This window comes from Lynx rufus, unplaced genomic scaffold, assembly GCF_022079265.1.
Source record: "Lynx rufus isolate CCGP_SWC_20201006 ecotype Redwood Valley unplaced genomic scaffold, mLynRuf1.p SCAF_2, whole genome shotgun sequence".
Lineage (NCBI taxonomy): Eukaryota > Metazoa > Chordata > Mammalia > Carnivora > Felidae > Lynx > Lynx rufus.
The window spans coordinates 129,843,527-129,866,035 of NW_025814834.1; the positions used below are offsets into that span (position 1 = coordinate 129,843,527).

Sequence of the window (22,509 nt, forward strand, 5' to 3'; positions counted from 1 at the left end):
CATTCATTGCTCTTGACAATCCAAGGACACCGTCTAGCAACTGTCCTTTTTCTCTTCTGTGTCCCCTCTCTCCCTACCCAACCATTCAGATCTGTACACAAATACTATCTCCCATCTTAAAAAACAAACAAACAAACAAGTAAACCCAAAGACCTGCTCTTGACCCTGTATCCTCTTTTTATTTGTAACTTGATTTTCTGTTCCTTTTTTTGCAGCAAAATTGTTTATGCTGTCTCCAATTTTTCTCTTCTCAAGCCCTCTTTAACCCACTCCAGAAAGGTTACAGGCTCCCAGCAATCTATCAAAATGCTTGTCAAAGGCACTGGTGGTTTCTGGACAGCAAATCCAAAGGTCAGTTTCCAGTCCTCATCTTCCGTGATCTACTTCCACAGTGTGGGACACAGCCAATTACCCTTTCCTTTTCGAAACACGTCCCACACTTGGTTTTTCAGGACAGTCTTCCCCTTTGGTTCATTCCTTTTCTTTCACAGGTTGTTCCTTTGCTGATTCTTCCCCATCTCCCCAACCTCCAACACTGGAGTGTCCCACCCTTCAGTCTGTGGTTCTTTTCTTTATTTATAGTCACTCCCTTTAGGTCATTTAACCAAATTGCATGGCTTTAACTGCTCTGTATGTGCTGATGACGTCATGATTTCCAAAATTATGTCTTCAGCTCAGGCCTCCCCACTGAACTCTTAGTGTTATGTCCAACTGCCCACATGATGTGCCTGGCTGGATGTTAAATAGGGATCTCAACTCCTATTTGACATGCCTAACATCCAAGCTCCCAACCCCCAACCTGTTTTTCTTAGAGGCTCTGCTATTTCAGTAAGTGGAAAAACCATTTCTCTAGTTACTCAGGCCCTAAACCTTGGACTACTGAAACGGCCTCCTAACCCTTTACCTATTTCTGCCATTCCTCCTGTCATTGCTCCCCCAAATTGTCTACTCTCTACCTAGCAGCCATAAGTCCGATGATTTTATTCCCTTGCTCTAAACCCTCCAGGAGCTTATTGTCTCACTCAGGTTATAAGTGGCTGACGAGACTCTTCATCACCTGATCCTATCTCCAATCCCCCTACTCCTCATTCTCTCTGTTCTAGACATACTGGTCTCCTGGCAGTTCCTGGGACATGACAAAAACACTCCTCCCTCAAGACCTTTGTCCCTGTTCCTCTAACTCAAATGCTCTTTCCCCAAATGTCTGCATGGCGTGCTTTCCACCTCCTTTAGGTCTCTGCTCAAATATCAGCTTTGCCAGGGAGGACTTTCTTGACTATACTCTAAAACAGCAACGTTTCTCCCCACCATGCCTTCCTACCCTGCATTATTTTTCTCCAAAACCCTCATTGCTCTTTTTAAATTATACATGTATTTATTAGCTCGTTATTTGTTTTCCTCTTAGAATACATGCTCCAAGAGGTCAGGGACTTGGTCAATTTTTTTTCACTGCTGTTTCTCTAGTGTCTAGAATAGGGCCTAGCACATGGTAAGGCAGTTAAGAGGTTATCTGTTGAAGAAATGAGTAAGTCTGTGGGGGTCAAATTAAAACATTTAATTTGTATAGTTTCACCCAAAACTTGAAGATGATAAAAGACCTATAGCTTAAATAATTTTAGACTGTGGGGAGCTTGTTTGGTAAAAGGTCATAGTAACTTCTATGTGGGTCAGGTCAGTCTCCTAGAAAAAGAACAGTCCCTTCACTAGTAAATATTATGAAATATGAATGCAAAAATTTAAACAGACAAACAAAAAGAAACCACTTTTATACTTTCAGATAAATAATTCATTTACAAAGCTTCAACTTACGTTTTAAAACATGGGTCTCCAGACATCAGCTGCATACTGATCAAAACCTGAATATTAGGAAAAGAAATGTGATTATAAAAGTTTCCTTGAGAGGAGAAGCCACATTCCGCTAATCTACGCATCCGCCACAGAATCTAGGCCAATATTTTCTGTTTAGAAAGTATTAAATAAAATGATCGTTTAATTGGGTTACATCCAGTATTAAATTGCTGCTTTATACAGACACAGATTTAAAACCACTTTTTAACATTCAAAACTCTGTAACTGCAAAAATCAGAGTGGAAAAGATGGAAACAAAAAGCAAGTGCTGCCCTAATAACAGTTCTGTGGGTGTGTGCTGTGCTGGTCTAGTTTATCTGTCTTTCCTCCCCAATTCCTGTGGTGCCCAAGTGTCTGGAATGTTTCCCTCCAACTTGCCATGTTGTTGCCTCATGGGCTGCCTGAAGTGGCTTGCAAGAGCACAATGCTTCTGGCCCGTGTTCCAGCTTTAGATCAGAATTTAAACCTTTGCTAATGCTTTCTGAAATGCTGCTGTTCTCTAGTTGTGACTGTCTTTTAAGACTCAACCACAGCGGGCGGTGGGGGAGGAGGCGCCTGGGTGGCTCAGTTGGTTAAGTGTTGGACTCTTAATTTCAGCTCAGGTCATGATCTTGTAGTTGTGGTGAGATGGAGCCCTGAGTCAGTCTCTGTGCAGAGTGTGGAGCCTGATTGGGATTCATTCATTCTCTCTCTCTCTCCCCCTCTGCTCCTCCCCCAGACTCACTGGAGCTCTTTTTCAAAATAAATAAATAAACATTAAAAAAAAAAAAAGACTCAGCCATAGGACCTTGTTTCCTTCTTCTGGGAGTAATAATGATAACGGTAGTAATAACAACAACATTAACAGCAATCATGATTTGAGAATTAATTATGTGCCAGGCATAAGCTGTATTTTATAATGCAAGATTTCACTGGATCTTCAACACTCCTATGAGAGATGGATATTTTCATTTTAAGCTCAGGAGATATATTAGTATTTTCAAGATCAGGTAGCTAATAAAGGGCAGAGCTGAGATCTGAAGCTAGGACTGCACAATACTAAAACCCACGGTCTTTACGAAGAGGAGATATAGTGGCTGACATGTATCCTAATATAACCAACCTCATTTCTTTCTTATTTCTTCACCCCAGTGCCTCCACTGCTGTTCTTTTCCCCTTTGAGCACTACACTTACTAAATGTGTGCGTCTGGGCCTGCTGCGCTGGTAGCCTTATCCCCTCCACCACAGTCTGGTTTCTAACTCTGTCAAAACAGCACTCTTGAGTATCTTTAATGTCTGAGGAGGGAGGGAGATGGCACATGCAGCTCTTAAGAAATTGTGTGGGGAAGCAGAACAGAGAGAGTAGGATAGTGGTTGGAGGAGGTGAGAAGCGGTTTTTGTTTTAAACACAGCAGATACTAGAGCTGTTTCTCCATATGTTAATGAGGATGATTCACTAGAGATAGAGAACATCAGGAGAAGGGATAGTCCAAATGGCACCGCTCTGGATTAGGCAAGCTCTGGATTCTTCAACCCAAGGGAAGCGATTGACTTCTGACAGGGAGAGGGGCATTTCCTTCATTGTAACCAGGGCAAAAAGGATAACAGGGCTGGACAGACAGGAAGAATCATAAATTCGGCAATGGGAATATGAGGGAATTTGATTTAATGGCTTCTGTTTTCTCAATAAAGGATAAAGAAAGACCATCAGTTGACAGTAAGAGTGGTGCATAGAGATCCAAGGAGAAAGAAGGTATACAATAGAGTCTCTAGAAAAATGGGAAAGGATGCTTTCAAAGGAAGTACAGTTGCTTGATGGCAGGGAGCAAGACTGAAGGAATGGCAGCTGGATGGTTGTATGATGTTCTCCAGCAACATTCAGCAACTAGGATGCAAGTCCAGAGAGAACAGTTGAGTCTGACTGGGGTCGGGGATTACTCAGGGGAGAGCAATGAGGGAGACAGGGGCAAAGGAGCGAGGAATATTTTTGAGCATAGGATAATCATGGATCCCAGAATCAAAGCTGGATAAAGAGGGAAGTGGAAACAAGTGGAGGCTGGTAAACAATGAGAGCAGTCAGGTTAAGGATAGCCAAGTGAACAGTAGACCAAGAGGACTGGAAACCTAATAGATGGGGGCAGGGGATACTTGGAACTAAAATTCTGGAGGTGGTGGAATTTCTAGAGGTAAGTCTAGACTGTGACCATGGGGTGTGGAATAGAGGTGAAGAAAAGGAAAAGGTTCCTTGAGAAGGGTAGTTTGAGGAAAGGAGAGGTCCCAGGTACATGAAAGATTAGCTAGAGGGAGAGAATGCACAGAAAAGACAGTCTGCAGGGACAGATCACCCACCAGATGGTGGAGCCATCAAAAAATGATGACAGAAGGGATGGAAAGAAAAACTGTGAGCCAGGAGCTAAGTCATCGTAAGTAGGAGAGAGAAGGTAACTAGGTGACCAGGAGATGACAGCTCAGGCAGGGAGACAGTGTGTGTGATACAGAGTGGTATGATCTATAAAAGACTAATTTCTTTGTAGGGCCAAGTGGGAGAAATGGTGTGAAAGGATCAATGGAGAGCCAAAAGGAAACTACTCCAGGAGCTGGCCCTAAGGAATAGCAGGGGATGGAATTTAAAATTAGAAGGTTATTTCAATTCCCAGAACACGTGGGTGGCTCAATCGGTTAAGTGTCGGATTCGATTTTGGCTCAGGTCATGATCTCACGGTTCAGTTCGTGAGATCAAACCCCATGTTGGGCTCCACACTGGGTGTGGAGCCTGCTTAAGATTCTCTCTCTTGGGGTGCCTGGGTGGCTCAGTAGGTTAAGAGCCTGACTCTTGATTTTGGCTTAGGTCATGATCTCATGATTTGTGAGATCAAGTCTTGCTTCAGGCTCTGTGCTGAAAGTGTGGAGTCTGCTTGGGATTCTCTCTCTCCCTCTCTCTGCCCTTCCCCTGCTCATGCTCTCTCTCTCCCTCTATAGATAAATAAACATTAAAAAAAAAAAAAGATTCTCTCTTTTCCTCTGCCCCTCCCCTGCTTGAGTGCATGCGTGTACACGTGCCTTCTATCTCTTTCTTAAAAAAAAAAAATAAAGAAAAAAAAGAAAGTCATTTCAATTCCTAATGAAAACACTATTCAGAGAAGGATTATCTTTCTTCTTACACTGCAAATATGAAGAAACTTAGCGGCTTGTTCAGCTTGTTTGGGATCAATCTAAGAAGGAATAGGGCAGCCTGTTTCTTCGGAGTCTGATGCTTAGACGGCATGGCAACATGAAAAGACCACTGACTACATAATGGTAGAGATGCATTCTGGTCTCTGCTCTGCTACTGATGACTGATGACTTTAGTGAGACACTTAACCTTCTGAGTCTCAGCTTCTTCATCTATAAAATGGAGAGAATCTATCCCCATCTGAAGAACACTGTTTACCTTACACGGGTATATGCAAGTACTTTGAAATTTTTTTCAGTTATATTTATTGAAAACAAAGTTTGAAAAGTGTAGGTATAGGGTAATTCTTTGCTCCACTAACTTCTGACCATACAGTTTTTATTAGGAATTATTTTCCTTTCTTATCATTAGATAACTTACCATCAAGGGGTAAACTAACTAAAATACAGCAAAAGGTCTGTCCGGTGAGGCTTAGTAGGTACAAGACACTTTACAAACATATTCTGAACTGGTCTCATTTAATACTCCCACCAACCGTATGTGTTCTCTGTGGCCACCACACTATGGGGCTGCTGATGCTACTTGGAAACAACATCGCAGATGCCCAAAGTGAGTTCCACCTGTCACTTTACTAGTTACCAGAGAACCCAGTGACTTCTATGTGCCCACCATAGCTGCTTGGGAAGTCACTTTTCGGGAGTGATACATGTTTTAAGGTATTCATTCATCATGCTCCTTACTGTCAATGAGCCTGATGCTGTAGCAGTTGTATGTACTATTCCCTGAATGTTCACAGCCTCAGAAACACCTTAGGATCATGAAGGTGAACATTTGTTACTTTTTGCTGCTTCTGTGATATGGGTAGCCTTTTTCCCTTGAAGGTGAGTATTTCAGTGTGATGTGGTCAGCTTATGATCTCAGTACTGATTCCCATCTTGCCCTTGACTGTGTATACCTATGCTTATTCAAAGGCAGGGATTCTCATTTGTTGACATGTAAATCTCAAAACATGCTTACTTTAAGAATGGAATTATCCTGTCTTGTATTTTTGGTATCATAGCCTTCCAGTAAACAGCGACGAGTGGTATTTCCTGATCCAGCAAACTCTGCCAGGTTTAGATCTGCAAAGCCCAGCTATGAAAAGAAAGGGAATTATATTAATAGAATATCTACTAGGCTTCTATCATATTCTCCTTAAAATAAACATTCAACCCATGCTCTAGACAAGTTTTCTCAAACAACGGTCATTTGCAAGTGTGGCCATCTTAACAATACCTGCCCCATTATTTGCTTAATGTGTATCTTAAGATTGGCTCACCTTTTTGTTAAAATATATCACCTTTTCAATTCTTAAGCAATATGATCTCTGAAATCACAGACTTGATGCACTAAATATATATTTTTTCCTGTACACACTGAAATATATAACTGTTGAAGTAAAAATAATGTTTATCAAACAATTAAAATCATTCCAAGTAGCAGCAGTACTCATCCAACACTGTGGGAAACGGCAGCAGACCAATCATGCATGATCATCTGCATATTCATATAGAAAACTGATCAGACTTTCTTCTCCCCATTCTGGTTCTGGCTCCTTTCCCAGTTAATCACTGGTGACTGCAGATAGTGGCAGGTTATTAAATTCTTACTTTAAATGCAAGAAGTAGAATGATTTAAATGTATCAGACATTTTCTTTGGTATAAGCCCCTTCTAGTTCACCACCTTTCACATTTGCCTTGCTGATCTCTCTTTACCTTTCTTTTCCCCTTCCCCAAAGCTGCACCCCACAACAACGCTCTATGCTGCTATCCAGAAGTTCAGCTGAAAGCTGTTCCTCCCTCTCATTATGACCCAGGTTCTTCTCCATTTTCTGAAGTTACCAATGATTGTCCTGCACTCTTCCCTCTGATGTTGTTCAACTTCTATTTCCCATTTCCAAGCAGTAAAGAAATATGCCCCCCCCCCTTTTTTTTTTAACAAACTAAGTCTGTTCTACATGACTAAATGTATATGGAATCTTTTATTAAAAACAACAAAAAATGTTTTGAATTTGTAATTAAGCACATCTCCCTGAATACCTAATGAAGAGTATTAGCCATTTCAAGCACTGCTATGATTTTAAGCTGCCTGTTTTAAGATTTAAAAACACATACTGGACACATATGAATGGCATTCAAGATGAAGATTTTAACTACAGGCTGGAGCATTAATTTAGTAGCTTTTACTAATTTTTTTAAATGTTTATTTATTTTTGAGAGTGAGACAAAGAGACAGAGCATGAGCTGAGAAGGGGCAGAGAGAGAGGAAGACCCAGATTTCGAAGCGGGCTCCAGGTTCTGAGCTGTCAGCACAGAGCCCAATAAGGGGCTCAGACCCATGAACCGTGAAATCATGACCTGAGCCAGAGTCGGACGCTTAGCCGACTGAGCCACCCAGGTGCCCCTAGTAGCTTTTAACTGGTACAGAAAGAATGAAGAGTAAGAACTTTGAGACCAATTAAAGGGCCACAATTTCCCAATGCAGTAAGTCAGAACACATCAGGCCACAGGTGACATCTACTTAATTTTCACATGGCTACTCCGGCCTTAGGGGAGTACCTTTTAGGGGTTCAGAAGAATAGCCTGGATGCATCCAGGGCAAAGCCACATCCAAATGAGCATGTGAAGATTCACATGGCTATTTGATTGCACATCACCCAAAGGCTCTATTTCATACATTATCCTTTTTCTTTAAACCTCCAGCACCTCCTTTCCATCCAAACTCTGCTGATGCCTTACTTTTTAATTCACTCAGAAGATAAAAGCAATCAAAAAAGTGCTTAACTTCCACAAGCTCTTACTGCCAGCCACATCTACTCACCTGCCTGCAGCTAGGCCTGCTTATTTTAAGTGAACTGGCTGTGCCCCGATCTGAGGCCACCCACTGTCCTCCGGCCTACTCAAGTTCACTGCTTCAGGAATTCCTCCCTCTCTTCTGCATTCTCAAGTTTCCCTTCTCTACTGAACCATTCCCATTCCACCACGTGGACCCGCTGGAGTTTTTGCCATCTGAATGAACAAAAAAAACCTCATCTCGCATCTCTGTCCAGTCTGTTGGACTATTTTTCTGCTCCCTTTTATAGCAAAGCTCCTTGAAAGAGTCGTCTATGTTGACTGTCTCTGGTCCCTTCATCCTTGGCCACTACCTTGTCAGCTTCACTTCCCTGCTTTCTTATTTATTTATATTTATCTTAATTTATTTCTTATTTCTTCTGGACACAATGTCCTTTTACTTGCAAATGCCAAGTCCACCTCAAGGCCTTTAACACTAACTGTTCTTTTGCCTGAAACATTCTTAGATCTTGTAGCTTTCTTCCTCACTCCGTTCAGGTCTACGTTCAAATGTCATCTAAGGGGCTTTCCATGACCATTCTAAATGCCTTGACTCCTTCCTCCCTCTCGAACCCTGTAGTTGTCTCTCTTTACCCCTTACCTGCCTTGTTCTTCTCTTTAGTAGTTGTTACCATATCACATACATACATATTTCATATTTATTTTGTTTACTGTCCATCCCCTCCAACCTTCCATGAGAATATAAGCTCCATAAAGGCAGGAATTTGGGTCTGTTTTGTTTACTGCTATATCCACAGTACTCAGAATAGTGTCAAGAACAATGCCTGCCATATGGTAGGAGTTAATACATATCTGTTGAACAAATACCAGCCCACTGGCCCACTATCCACTATTAGAATGCTGGTATTATAGTGTCACTATGCATAATTCAAGTAAAAAAAAAAGGTATCTGGTCTGTCATCACTAAGAAAGCATATTAAAAGGTGGGGTATGTCAACGTGATGTTTTAGGCTGCAGGTCAACACTTACTGAGCACCTTTTATGTGCTAGGCCCTGTTGGGGACCCCACAAAACAGTGATGAACAGGACAGATAAGGACTGTCTTGAAAGAGCTTACATTCTAGTGAGGCACAAGATAGTCCACATTTCCTTAGGATTGTCTCTGGCTTCACTGAGATAACTGTCTCATTAAAATGGCAAGTGTACATAGACACTAGCTACATCTGTGGTAGATGTTACTTCATTTGGCAAACAATTTTGAGCATCTACATTTCAGGTTAACACCAGGCATCAGGAATGTAAATCACTCCTATCCTCAAGGAGCTCATGGTTTAGTGAGGGAAGAAAGAAAGAAAACAAATTCTTATAAAAAGTGTAAGTGCTGTGACAGAGGAAGGCACAATTATAAGACAGAAAGGAAAAGAGAATTTCTCAGGGGAAAGGACAACTAAACTGAGTGTTTAATATTCTAAGAGGTGACAGGACAAGGGAAGGGGGAAGCACATACATGGCAGGGAAAACATCAAGTCACAAGGCAAAGAGGCTAAAAGAGCATGGCACACTCCAGGAATTTTCTGAGTGCAGTATGTCTGAAGCATAAGAATAAGTAAGTGAGTGGGGCACCTTAGTGGCTCGGTTGGATAAGTGTCCGACTCTTGATCTTGGCTCAGGTCATGATCCCAGGTTCATGGGATTGAACCCAGTGTCAGGCTCTGTGCTGATGGCATGGAGCTTGCTTGGGATTCTTTCTTTCTCTCTGCCCCTCCCCCTTCCCTGCTCACACCCACATTCTCTCTCTCTCTCTCTCTCTCAAAATAAATAAACTTAAAAAAAAGAAACTCTGGAAAATAATTTTTTAAAAAAGGAGTGAGTATATGCATGTACAGACAGATGATTTGTAAACCAAGATGGATCTAAATGTTGGGTTGAAGACTTTTCATTTCGTTTTCCCTTCCAGGCAATAGATAACTGTTGAAGAATTAAAAGGGCGAGAATGTGTTTGAATTTCAGAATGATCACTCTGGCAGTAATGTAGAGGATGGATAGAGGGAAACATCAGAGGCAGAGAACAAAAGATAGGAGGCCAGTGCAGGTTTTAAATAAGAAATAATGAAGGTATAACCTAAGGCACTGGCCTTGGGAGTGGAAAAAAGGGATGGTTTTTAAATTAGAAGGGGGAAGTCACAGGATTTGTCAATCACAGCAGATCCTTTTTTTTTGCTTACCCACCATTATTCAAAGTTCTGATATTCCTTGTTAGCAGAACCCTGATTTTATTCAAGTGTCCACTCTTAGCTCATCTATGTGGAAAAGAAAAGTAACCCAATCCCTAGCTCATTGTTAAACTGTGAGACTAATCACAAGCTAGCCATGGCAATCCATTCCTATTGTCCATGACTGGTTTAGGAGTGGGGATATCATCTAGTTGTGGCTAATGAAAGCTATGGGGGAAATTCTCTGAGGTCCAACTAGGAAAAGTTTTCTCACTCAAAGCCATACATAGAGAAACAGCTGGATTTTGTCATATGTGAACGTGTGGACTAAAACTCGAGCTACCTGGTGACCATGAGAACAGCTAGCCAAGGATAAAGTCATCACACAGAGAATGGAAGAATGAAAAGAGAAAAGTAACATGGGTTCTTGATGATGTTCTTCACTTAGTGGATTAACTAATTCTGAAGCAGCTCTATCTCCTATCTCAACTCTATTTCATACCTACTTGTTTTGTGACATTCAAATCTCTAGGTGAGAAGGGTATTCTGTTGCTTATAGCAAAGAGCATCCTAACTGACACTGCAACCAAGGAGTTTTAAGGAGTTAGGCAGATTTGATGGCTGAAGCTAGTGCCCCATCCTTGGCTCTGATGACTGAACTGATGGAGATACCATCAGAGACTGAAAATAAAAGAGGAGTATGTGGGTTTCTGGTAGTATTACTAATTACTAACTCCTTCTCTTCAGCAAAGAGGTGAGCACACTCATTAGTAATTCCATTTACGTAGTGAAAGTATAAAGGAGATTAGTGAACATGTATATAGAGTGCTCAGAGGAGAGGTCCTAAAACCCTGGAGGTGGGGGAGGTGGGATTGGGAATACTTTCCAGGACAGACTGAATTAATAGATCCTATTGCTTAATGGAAACCAGAGATCATCTTCTAGTAGGGAAGCTGAAATGTAAGAATAACATCCCATAATCAGCATTTAGAAAGAGTATGTCTATAATTTATTGTTGGGTCCAATTGTTCAATCTCCAAGTTGCTTTATTTTATTTATCTATCTATCTATCTATCTGAGAGATCATGAGCTGGGGAGAGGGGCAGATGGAGAGTGAATCCCAAGCAGGCTCCACACTAAGCGTGGGTCTCAGTCCCACAAACCTGGGATCATGACCTGAACCGAAATCAAGAGTCAGATGTTCAACCAACTGAGCAATCCAGGTGCGCCTCCAATTTTTATTTCAATTTGAAATCTATATTTAACAACAGCCAACTTGAACAGCAATAAGAAGAGAAAACCATTTGAGGGGCACCTGGGTGACTCAGTCGGTTAAATGTCCAACTCTTGGTAGTGACTCAGGTCATGATCTTGCAGTTGTGATCTCGTGGTCATGAGATTGGGCCCCATGTTGGGCTGTGTGTTGAGTGTGGAGCCTGCTTGGGATTCTCTCTTTCCCTCTCTCTCTGCCCCTACTCTGCTCGTGTGTGCATGCTCTGTGAAAATAAACATTAAAAAAAGAAGCGCAAACCATTTGATTTTTAAGCTTATAAACAGCAAGAGTCATAAGTTCTAAAAGAGTTAAAAAACATCCACTTACCTTTGCATAAGCTTTTCCACCTTTTAATTCCTGTCAAAGATAAAAAACACTATAAGGATATCATATGATTAAAGATATAAAATTAAATATATGTCAAATAATCCTGAAGTAGATATTTACATATTTACATGCTGGAAAAGATTGATAGTAAATTTCTGATGACCTTGAATTCAACTATTTGGATGACCATCCCACCCCACCCCCCAAATTACCAGAATTTTATTTTAGAATTTAACTTAAATCTGAAAGAGACAAATGGTAAGAAGACAAACTAATATTTAATCTACTCTGAAGAAGAAATCACTAAAGTGTCATAGACACACTGTAAGAAATTGAATCACCAAAGAAAAGTGAAATTAGTTATCAAAAAAATTACTTGGTAAGCACATTAGTAACACTGTAGATTTTCATAAGAGTTGAAGCCCCCACCCCAGAGATAACCATTATTACCAATTTTTAGGAACAGTCCAAAAGATGTTATGTATTCCCCTTTTATTCAAATATACCATACTACACACACTGTTCTAGACCTTACACACACACACACACACACACACACACACCCCATAACATAAATATTGTTCCATGTTCGTATAGAAGCCCTCTTAACTAATGTGACCAAGACTGGCAAAAGTGGAAAGTAACAAAAACCTAATATATAGATACCTTAACATTTTAATTTCAATTTGAAATCTATAACTACATTAATTTGCCAAATCTCTGGATTTAGGACACCACGCATATTGATGAATTAAATGTAAAACACTTAGAACAAAGCCCTTATACTCTGTATCGTGTTTGCCATTACATGAGGGTGAACCCTCGATATACGAGGGTCAAACTCTCCTCTCCCGACCTACTTTTAAAAATGTGTTTGTTGAATGGAGTTATCTCATCTTTCTTGCATAAATGAGATATAATGCATTATATACCATTTCCATCTTTTTATTATTGAAGTATAGTTGACATACAACATTATATTAGTTTTAGGCACACAACACAGTGACTTGACAATTCTAAACATCACACAATGCTCAAAATGGTAAGTGTCATCACCATCTGTCACCATACAGCACTATTATAATATTAGTAACTATATTCCCTTATGCTGTACTTTTCATGTCTGTGACTTATTTTATAATTGGAAGTTTGTACTTCTTAACCACTGATTTCTGCCATCCCTTCATACCCCTCCCTCTGGCAAGCAGGAGTTTGTTCTCTGTACTTATGAGTCTGTTTCTGGGTTTTGATCATTTGTTTTGTGTTTTAGATTCCACCTATAAATGAAATCATATGGTATTTGTCTTTCTCTGACATTTCACTTAGCATAACAATACCCTTTAGGTCCACCCACGTTGTTCTGAATAGCAAGATTTCATTCTTTTTTATACCATTTCCATCCTTGAGGTGGTAAATTTAGGTTCTCTGCTCCTCCCCTTTCAATGGACAGCTGCATCTTTTGGTGCAGTACCAGCCACGTCCCTGAGACACGATGGTGAAGGTCAGAGGAAACAGATTTAGCCATACTGGGCACCTGGATATCAGGGCTGCCTTTAACTCCAGCAAAGTGGATATTGTCACCATCAATGACCCCTTCACTGACCTCAATTACATGATCTACATGTTCCATTGTGAGTCCACCCATGGCACATTCAATGGCACAGTCAAATCTGAGAACAGGAATCTTTTCATCAACGGAAAGCCCATCTCCATCTTTCAGGAGTGAGATCCCACCACCAACAAATGGGTTGATGCTGGTGGTGGGTATGTTGTGGAGTCTTCTGGGGTCTTAATTACCATGGAGAAGGCTGGGGCTCACTTGAAGGGTGGGGCCAAAAGGGTCATCATCTCTGCCCCTTTTGCAGATGCCCATATGTTTGTGATGGGCATGAACCGTGAGAAGTATGACAACTCCCTCAGGATTGTCAGCAGTGAGTCCTGGACCACTAACTGCTTGGCCTCTCTGGCTAAGGTCATCCCTGACAACTTTGGCATCATGGATGGCCACTCATGATTCTGTGCCATCACTGCCACCCAGAAGACCATGGACAGTCCCCCTTAAAAGCTGTGGTGTGGTGGCCAAAAGGCTGCCCATAACATCATCTGTTCTTCTACTGGCACTGCCAAAGCTGTAGGAAAGGTCACCTCTGAACTGAATGGGAAGCTCACTTGCATGGCCTTCTGTATCCCCACTCCTAACATGTCAGCTGTGGATCTGACCTGCCATCTGGAGAAAGCTACCAAATATGATGAATCAAGAAGGTGGTGAAGCAGGCATCAGAGGGCCCCCTCAAGGGCATCTTGGGCTACACTGAGGACCAGGTTGTCTCCTGTGACTTTAACAGTGACACCCCACTCTTCCACCTTTAATGCTGGGGCTGGCATTGCTCTCAATGACCAGTCTTTCAAGCTCATTTCCTGGTATGGCAAATGAATTTGCTACAGCAACTGGGTGGTGGACCCTATGGCCTTCAAGGAGTTAAGAGCCCCCTGAACCAGCAGCCCCGGAAAGAGAAATAGAGAGGTCTTCAGCTGCTGGGGAGTCCTTGCCCCAACTCACTCCCCCACCTGACACTGAGAATTTCCCAACCTCTACAGTTTCCACCCTAGACCTCCTGAAGAAGGGGGAACTTGTGGAGCCCTACCTTGTCACGTACCACCAATAAAGTATACCATAGGGCTCCTGGGTGGCTCAGTTGGTTAAGCATCTGACTTTGGCTCAGGTCAGGATCTCACAGTTTGTGAGACTGAGCCTTGCGTTGGGCTCTGTGCTGACAGCTGAGAGCCTTGGAGCCTGCTTCAGATTCTGTGTCTTCCTCTCTCTCTGCCCCTCCATTGCTCATGCTCTGTCTCTCAAAAAATGAATAAATTAAAAAAAAATTAAAAAAAAAAGTATACCATATTCAGCGCCCCCCCCCCAAAAAGTGGTGAATTTAAATAATATGAGAAGCAATCTATGGTAAACTCTATTATCATGAATATTTGCTGCCCTTCCCCTTTCCTGTCCCATTGATGTCAGGCATGGCCATTCCCCTAGATCTACCCCTATTATGAATTATCAAATTATTCTTTTTTCTTAGGTTATTGTGATATCCCTTAATAGCACCTTGCACTAAATAAAACTTTACCTAGATGATCCCTGTCTCTTCTAGCTAATTCTTTGCTCCCCTCTACAGCCAAACTCCTCAAAAGACTTCTCAATTTGCTGTATCCCGCTTAAATTCAGTCTATTTCAAATATGTTTTTGTCCTCATCTTCCTTCTGCAATTGCTCTTAATGTTATCAATGATACTCATTTTTGTAAAAGCCAAAGGCTCTGTCTTCATTTTACTTAACCCCTCAACAGCATCTGACAAGATTGGCCTCTCCACTTCCTTTCTTAGAACGTCATTTTTTTTCTCTAACCTTCTGCGGTGCTGCAATGGCCTGGTTTTACTCCTACCTCAATGGCTGCTTCTTCTCACTCTCCTTTGCTGGACCTACTCCTGTTTTAACCTCTGTAGAAAAAATGCTAGTTGTACTCCAATTATCCATTTCCCTGCTCTCCAAAGTAATAGAAACCTGCATTTTTAGATTGGTGTCTGGTTACCCAAAATAAAGTAATGACAACATTTTCTACCTTCCTTTTGTGCTGTGGCAGTATGATTAAGATCTGGCCAAAAGGATGTAATATGTGATATATAGGAATTCTTGCTCCTCTTCTGCTAACAGTAATTTATACTTCCTCTGAGTGTTAGACTGATCTAGGATTTGGTTCAGGGTCTCTTGTCTTCTGTCTATATTATCCCCCTGGGTGAGCCCATTCAGGTCTGTCGCTTTAAATAAAAACCATATGCTGGTAACTCTCATGTCTCTGTCTTTATTCTGACTTCTCCTGAGTACCAGATCAGTATCTTCAATTTTTTATTTTTTAAAGTTTATTTATTTTGAGAGAGCAAGTAAGCATGCATGAACTAGGAAGGGGCGGGGGGGGTGTGGAGAGAATACCAAGCAGGTTCCATGCTGTCAGCACAGAGCCTGATGCAGGGCTCAATTCCATGAATGATAAGATCATGACCTGAGCTGAAATCAAGAGTTGGACACTCAACCGACTGAGCCACCTAGGTACCCAGACCAGTATCTTTATTTATTTATTTATTTATTTATTTATTTATTTATTTTCAACGTTTATTTATTTTTGGGACAGAGAGAGACAGAGCATGAACGGGGGAGGGGCAGAGAGAGAGGGAGACACAGAATCGGAAACAGGCTCCAGGCTCTGAGCCATCAGCCCAGAGCCCGACGCGGGGCTCGAACTCACGGACCGCGAGATCGTGACCTGGCTGAAGTCGGACGCTTAACCGACTGCGCCACCCAGGCGCCCCAGACCAGTATCTTTAAATGAGTACTGGACATCCTTGCTTGGAATCTCATAGACACCTCCAATTTAACACGGCCAAAACAGGCCTGCTGATCTCTGCTTATTGGTCCCCCAAATTATTTCACTGTGAGCCTTTACCGTTTTAATAAATAGCACAATTACCTATCTATATGCTCAGGCAAAGGTCTAAGTTATCCTCAATTCTTTCCCCCTCATTTACCACACCCAATCCATTAGTGGAGGGGTCTACCTTGCAGAATCCATCCTGAATCATACCATCTCTGTATGGTATGCCATAGCAACAATGCCATACCAATGCAAGCATTGCTCAACTGAACCATCCCCACTACCTGTGTGGTCTATCTGCAATGCATCCTCCATACAACAGAAAAGTCATCTTAGAAGATCATATATCTCTCCTTACTAAAATCCTCAAATGGATTCCAGTTATAATTAGAATAAAATCCAAACTCATTACCTGATCTACTGCCTCCAACCTCACTGACAAGAGCTTTCCCTCTCCGTGTTACCATCTTCCAGCCTGGCTGGTCTTCTGACATTTAAACATGCCCAGATTTGTTGTTTATCCTAAATGGGGTTCACAGTACTTTTGAATCTGTGGCCTAATATTTTTCAACAGTTTTAGAAGATTCTCCACCACAACTTCTTTCCTCTCTTTCTAGGGCTCCAATTATATATATATTAGACATTTATACTGTTTCCCATGTCTCATATTCTTTTCTGTATTTTCTACTCTTTTTTTGCTCTGTGATTTTGTCTATATATCTTCTTTTGTCTTATTTTCCAGTTTTACCAAACCTCTTTTCACTTCTGATAAACCTGCTGTTAAATCCATCTGTTGAGATTTATTTTCATCTATTTAGCTTTAAATTTTAGTTATTTTTCAGTTCTAGAATTCAATTTGCTTCTTTATGGTTTCTAGTTCTCTAATAAAATTCCCCATATCATTCACTCATCATAGTTACTGTAAAAGTTTGTCTCTGATCCTCCCAAGACCTGTATCTTCCATGGATCTGTTTATTTAAATTTTATTTTTATCTGTTTTTATTATCTATTTTCCTTTTGATTTTGGTCATGCAATCACATCTCTTGGTATGCTTGATAAGTCTTGTGCATGATCACTTGAAGAAGTAATGTGAGGTTTGGAGTAATGTTATTTTCCTTCAGAGAAGATACACATTTGCTTCTGGCAAGTTCTTATAAGGCAGATCACCTTCATCCAAGCAGGGATTAAGATGATTAGATGCTGAGTTTCATTCTTTTTACAGGCTGATCTATATCCACTACACACCTTCTAGGTTGAAACTCATAGAGAATCCCAATGAAAAGCTCAGGGTATTTACCAAGGCCCTTCATGATAATGGGTCCTGGACTCCAGTTTTTGTCCCTTTAGTCCTGTAAAATTGCTGTGATCTCAGCTAGCTTCTTAGCCTCTAGATCGCTGCTTTCAGCTCAGCTTATTAACCACTGCTTACAACTTAAATGCTCTGAGGGAAAAAGCAATGCCAAATGTCAGGCTCATCTCTGTATGCTTCCCTTGTCTATGATTCTAAGCTTCTTAAGGCATTACTGCCATGGCAGCTTCTGATACCTTCAAGAAGCTGTTTTTTACATTCTGCCTCGTTTTCTGGTTGTTCTCAGAGGGACAGGAGGGCTTTAATAAGCTGGTCCATTAATTTCAGAAGCGTAAGTCTCCAGTCTTATTATAATCTTAGGGCCTGTTACAGATCGCATTGTGTGTTTCTCCCCCACACCCCTAAAATATTTTGAAGTTCTAACCCTCAATACCTTGGAATGTGATATTATTTGGAAATACACAGTATTCTGTGTAATCTAGTTAGAATGAGGTCCTAATCCAATAAGACTGGTGCCCTTATAAAAAAAAAAAGAGAGATTTGAATGTAGATATAGATACAGAGGAAAGATGATGTGGAGACACAAAGGGAGAAAGCAGCCGCGTAACTGGAATGATGCATCTACAAGCCAAGGAATGCCTGAGGCTACCAAAAGGTAGGAGAAAGACATGGAACAGTTTCTTTCCTGGAGGCTTTAGAGCAAGGCCCTACTGATTTTTACTTCTGACCTCCAGAACTATGAGACGGTACATCTGTGTTTTTTTTTTTTTTTTTTAATTTTTTTTTCAACGTTTTTTTATTTATTTTTGGGACAGAGAGAGACAGAGCATGAACGGGGGAGGGGCAGAGAGAGAGGGAGACACAGAATCAGAAACAGGCTCCAGGCTCTGAGCCATCAGCCCAGAGCCTGACGCGGGGCTCGAACTCACGGACCTCGAGATCGTGACCTGGCCGAAGTCGGACGCTTAACCGACTGCGCCACCCAGGCGCCCCACATCTGTGTTGTTTTAAGGTACCCAATTTGTGGTATTTTGATATAGCAGCTCTAGGAAACTAACACAGGGCCTCTTTACTTGAAGGTATGGGATGGTTACTTTCATGTGCCAACTTGCTGGGTCATGGGGTGCCCAGATATATGGTTAAACACTATTTCTGGCTATGTCTATGAGTGTTTCTGGATGAGATTAACATTTTAATCAGCCAACTGAAGAAAGCAATCTGCTTTCCTTAGTGTGGGTGGGCACCATCCAATCTGTTGAGGGCTTGAATAGAAGAAAGAGGAAGAGGAAGGTTATAGTCTTTCTCTCTCTCTCTACGTGTCTGAATTGGGACACTGGTCTTCTCCTGCCCTCAGACTAGGACTTAACACCATTAGCACCCCTGGTTCTCAGGCTTTGACTTGAACTCACACCACTGGTTCCATGGTTCTGAGGGCTTTGGACCCAGACTGGAACTATGCCATCAACATTCTAGGGTCTCCAGCTTGCAGATGGCGTATTGTGGGAGTTCTCAGCCTCCATAACTGTGTAAGCCAATTCCTTATAATAAATCTTTATCTATATACCTATATCTTGACTCTATTGATTCTGTTTCTCTGGAGAACCTTGACTAATACAAGGCTCTACTCCTCTATTTTTTAAAAAACATATTTATTTTGAGAGAGAGAGAGAGAGAGAGAGAGCGAGCAAGAGCGCATTAGCAAGGGATGGGCAGAGAGAGAGAGAGAGAGAGAGAGAGAGAGAGAGAATCCAAAGCAGACTCCATGCTGTCAGCACAGAGCCCAACGCTGGGTTTGATCCCATGAACCATGGGCTCGTGACCTGAGCTGAAATTAAGAGTTGGATGCTTAACTGACTGAGCTACCCAGTGCCCCCCAGGTCCTACTCCTTTAGACTGGTCTTTCCCTAAATCTTTACAAAGGTACCTCCTCTTCAAATGTTACCTTTCAGAGAAGTCTGCTGACCCTTCGCCTAATTTTCTAAAATGATCTTCTCTGAGTTATTCTCTATTATCTTATTGTATTTTATATACAACACTTATCACCATCTCAAACAATCTTATTTGGTTACATGTTTACTCTGTCTTTCCTACCACTCTTCCCCCCAGCTCCAACCAGAAAGTAGAGTCCTTGAGGGCAGGAACTCATTCCAGTTCACTACGGTCCTTTAAGTGCCTAGAATAGTACCTGACACTTTGTAGGAACTCACATATTTGTTGACAGGTGATGGACGGCTTCCCTGTGTCCTAGGCAGCAGAGAGCATTATCAACCTTTTGGGTTGTTGTTAAATTTATAGGTAAAAAAGGATGCTTTATTTGTAGCTTTACTATATGAGTGAGATTGAGTAATTTTTTATATGTTTGAAAGCTATTTATATTTTCCTTTTTTGTGAAATATATTTTCCTCCTCTTGCCTGTTTTTTCTAAAGGATTATTGATCTTTTCTTTTTGATTTATTTGAAGGAACTCTTTCCATACCAAGGAAATTAGTCCTCTGACATGGTTTGGACGTTTTCCCCTAATTTATGACTTTGCTTAAGGTATTTTTAAAATGTTTACTTATTTGAGAGAGAGAGAGGGAAAGAGAGCACATGAGCAGGGGAGGGGCAGAGAGAGAGGGAGAGAGAGAATCCCAGGCAGGCCTTGCATTGCCAGCATGGAGCCTGGCTAGGGGCTTGATCCCACGAACTGTGAGATCATGACCTGAGCCAAAACTAAAAGTTGGACACTTAACTGACTGAACCATCCAGGCGCCCCCTACTTAAGTATGTATGTATGTATGTATGTATTTTTTTTTTAATGTTTATTTATTTTTGAAGGAGAGAGACAGAGTGTGAGTGGGGGTGGGTCAGAGAGAGAAGGAGACACAGAATATTTTTTAAAAATTTTTTTAATGTTTATTTCTGAGACAGAGAGAGGCACAGCATGAGTGGGAGAGGGGCAGAGAGAGACAGGGAGACACAGAATCAGAAGCAGGCTCCAGGCTCTGAGCTGTCAGCACAGAGCTCGATGTGGGGCTCGAACTCACAAACCGTGAGATCATGACCTGAGCCACAGTAGCTCAACTGACTGAGCCACCCAGGCGCCCCAGGAGACACAGAATCAGAAGCAGGCTCCAGGCTCTGAGCTGTCAGCACAGAGCCCAACATGGGGCTCTAACCCATAAACAGCAGGATCATGACCTGAGCCAAAGTCGGATACTCAACCGACTGAGCCACCCAGACGCCCCTAAGTTTTTTTCCCCCCCCTTAAGGTATTTTTTTGCAATGCAGAAAATGTTCATATAGATGAGTTTACTAATTTTTCTTTATGGGTTCTTACTTTAATTCTCATGTGGCTTCTTCTCTTTTTTCCACTGGACGAAAGACAAGACTGGAGTGATTCCCTTGGATCTAAAAATGGGCACCATGTGGTGAAGATGGCAGAGCTACTCTAGTAGTCCTGGACCCCTTGGCTATTACCCAAGACAGACATACATCTCTATCTTGTCTAAGTTATTGTGTAGTTGGCTTTCTGCTTCAGCAGCTTAACATACGTACCGTGATACACTAAACATCATTAAAAAAATATTTGAGAGAGAGCAAGTACATGCCAGTGGAAGAGGGGCAGAGAAAGAGGAAGAGACAGAACCCCAAGCAGGCTTCATGCTCAGCGCAGAGCCCAACACCCTGCTCGAACCCATGAGTGGTGAGATCATGACCTGAGCCAAAATCAAGAGTCAGACACTTAACCGACTGAGCCACTCAGGCACCCCTACACCAAACCATCATAATCTGAGGAACTGATTTCAGATGAACAAGTCTTACCTCAAATTACCCCCCCCCAAAAAAAAAAGTGTTTTGGTAATAGACTTTAAGTGTTTTTAATTAGCAGTTATGCTTTACTCTAAACTGGTTATATGTTTTTTATTAAAATTGAAAGATTAACTGGTCACCTTTCAAAAATCATGACTAGAACCCATTTAGTAAAAGTTTCAATATAAGAGCCACAGCAATAATTAAAGTAGAAAGAGAAGATGGTAGGATGCTTAATTACATCTTGGTTAACCCCTGTAACTTCTAGACAAAGAAATTATCATACCCTTAATTTGCATGAGGAAAATGATTTTTAGTAAGTCAGGAAAACTGCCTAAGGTCTCACAGTGAGTAAGTGGCATATCTGGGATTCAAACCCAGATCACTATGATGACACACATCCTGTCACTGAACTATACTTCCTTTAGGGAAGCCTCTGTGCAATTACTGTGCTCCAAGTCAGACTGTTTATAGAGATCTGTTTTCAGTAAAGGCTTAAAATCTACAAATGTATACATGTATTTTTGTTATATCATAAATGAGTAGATTAAGCAATATAAGAATTTAAAACATAGCCACACAAAACATAGTGCTATCAGTTCATTCAAAAAGCAGAATAAGGTTAAAAGTACAACTTTTTATTTGATAAAGGAGGACACAAGACTGGGGTGGAAAAGAACAAGGCAAGGGACTCTTGCTTTTCATTCCAAGGCCTTCTCTAATTTTTGAACATGTATATGTATTATTTTGGTAATTTAAACAATTTATATAAAGTGGAACATAAAGGTTATTATTATTTTTTAATGTTTACTTATTTTTGAAAAAGAGAGAGAGAGCGCTTACGTGCGAACAGGGGAGGGGCAGAGAAAAAGAGGAAGACACAGAATCTGAAGCAGGTTCCAGCTCTGAGCTGTCAGCACAGAGCCTGACGCGGGGCTCAAACTCACAGACTGTGAGGTCATGACCTGAGCCGAAGTCGGACGCTTAACTGACTGAGCCACCCAGGTGCCCCATAAAGGTTATGTTTTAAAGCCAGCAGTTTAATTCACCCGTAGTGGTGACAAATGGATTCCCTCTTTTCACCCCAAAAAAGTAGGATTACATATTTTTATATATATTAGGTTGAACCATTTGAGATTATCATCTTTGTAGATTATTTGTAACATGTCTCAACCTAATATGTGGAAAGGAAATGATGTAAAAAATAAAACATGGCCTTGGAATTAGAAAGATGTGTGTTTGAGTCCTCAGTTTGCCATTTACTAGCTGTGTGAATTTGGGCAATTGACAGCCTTTCTGAGCCTCAGTTTTCCTGAAAGTGGAAAAAAATGACACC

The 22,509-nt window shown here is 41.3% G+C and overlaps 1 protein-coding gene and 1 pseudogene across 3 annotated transcripts in view; one reads left to right on the forward strand and one right to left on the reverse strand.

Annotated features, from left to right (window-relative positions):
• The window catches only part of EEIG2 (EEIG family member 2), a 94,788-nt gene that overhangs the window by 23,216 nt on the left and 49,063 nt on the right, over window positions 1-22,509 (reverse strand). For all 3 annotated transcript variants that reach the window (XM_047083147.1, XM_047083148.1, XM_047083149.1), the window contains exons 3-5: window positions 11,646-11,675; window positions 6,018-6,134; window positions 1,810-1,856 (exon numbers count right to left, since the gene is read on the reverse strand). In XM_047083147.1, coding sequence (XP_046939103.1) covers window positions 1,810-1,856; window positions 6,018-6,134; window positions 11,646-11,675 — 194 coding nt within the window. The remainder of the gene's footprint in view (window positions 1-1,809; window positions 1,857-6,017; window positions 6,135-11,645; window positions 11,676-22,509) is intronic.
• On the forward strand, window positions 13,123-14,139 carry LOC124515716 (glyceraldehyde-3-phosphate dehydrogenase-like; annotated as a pseudogene).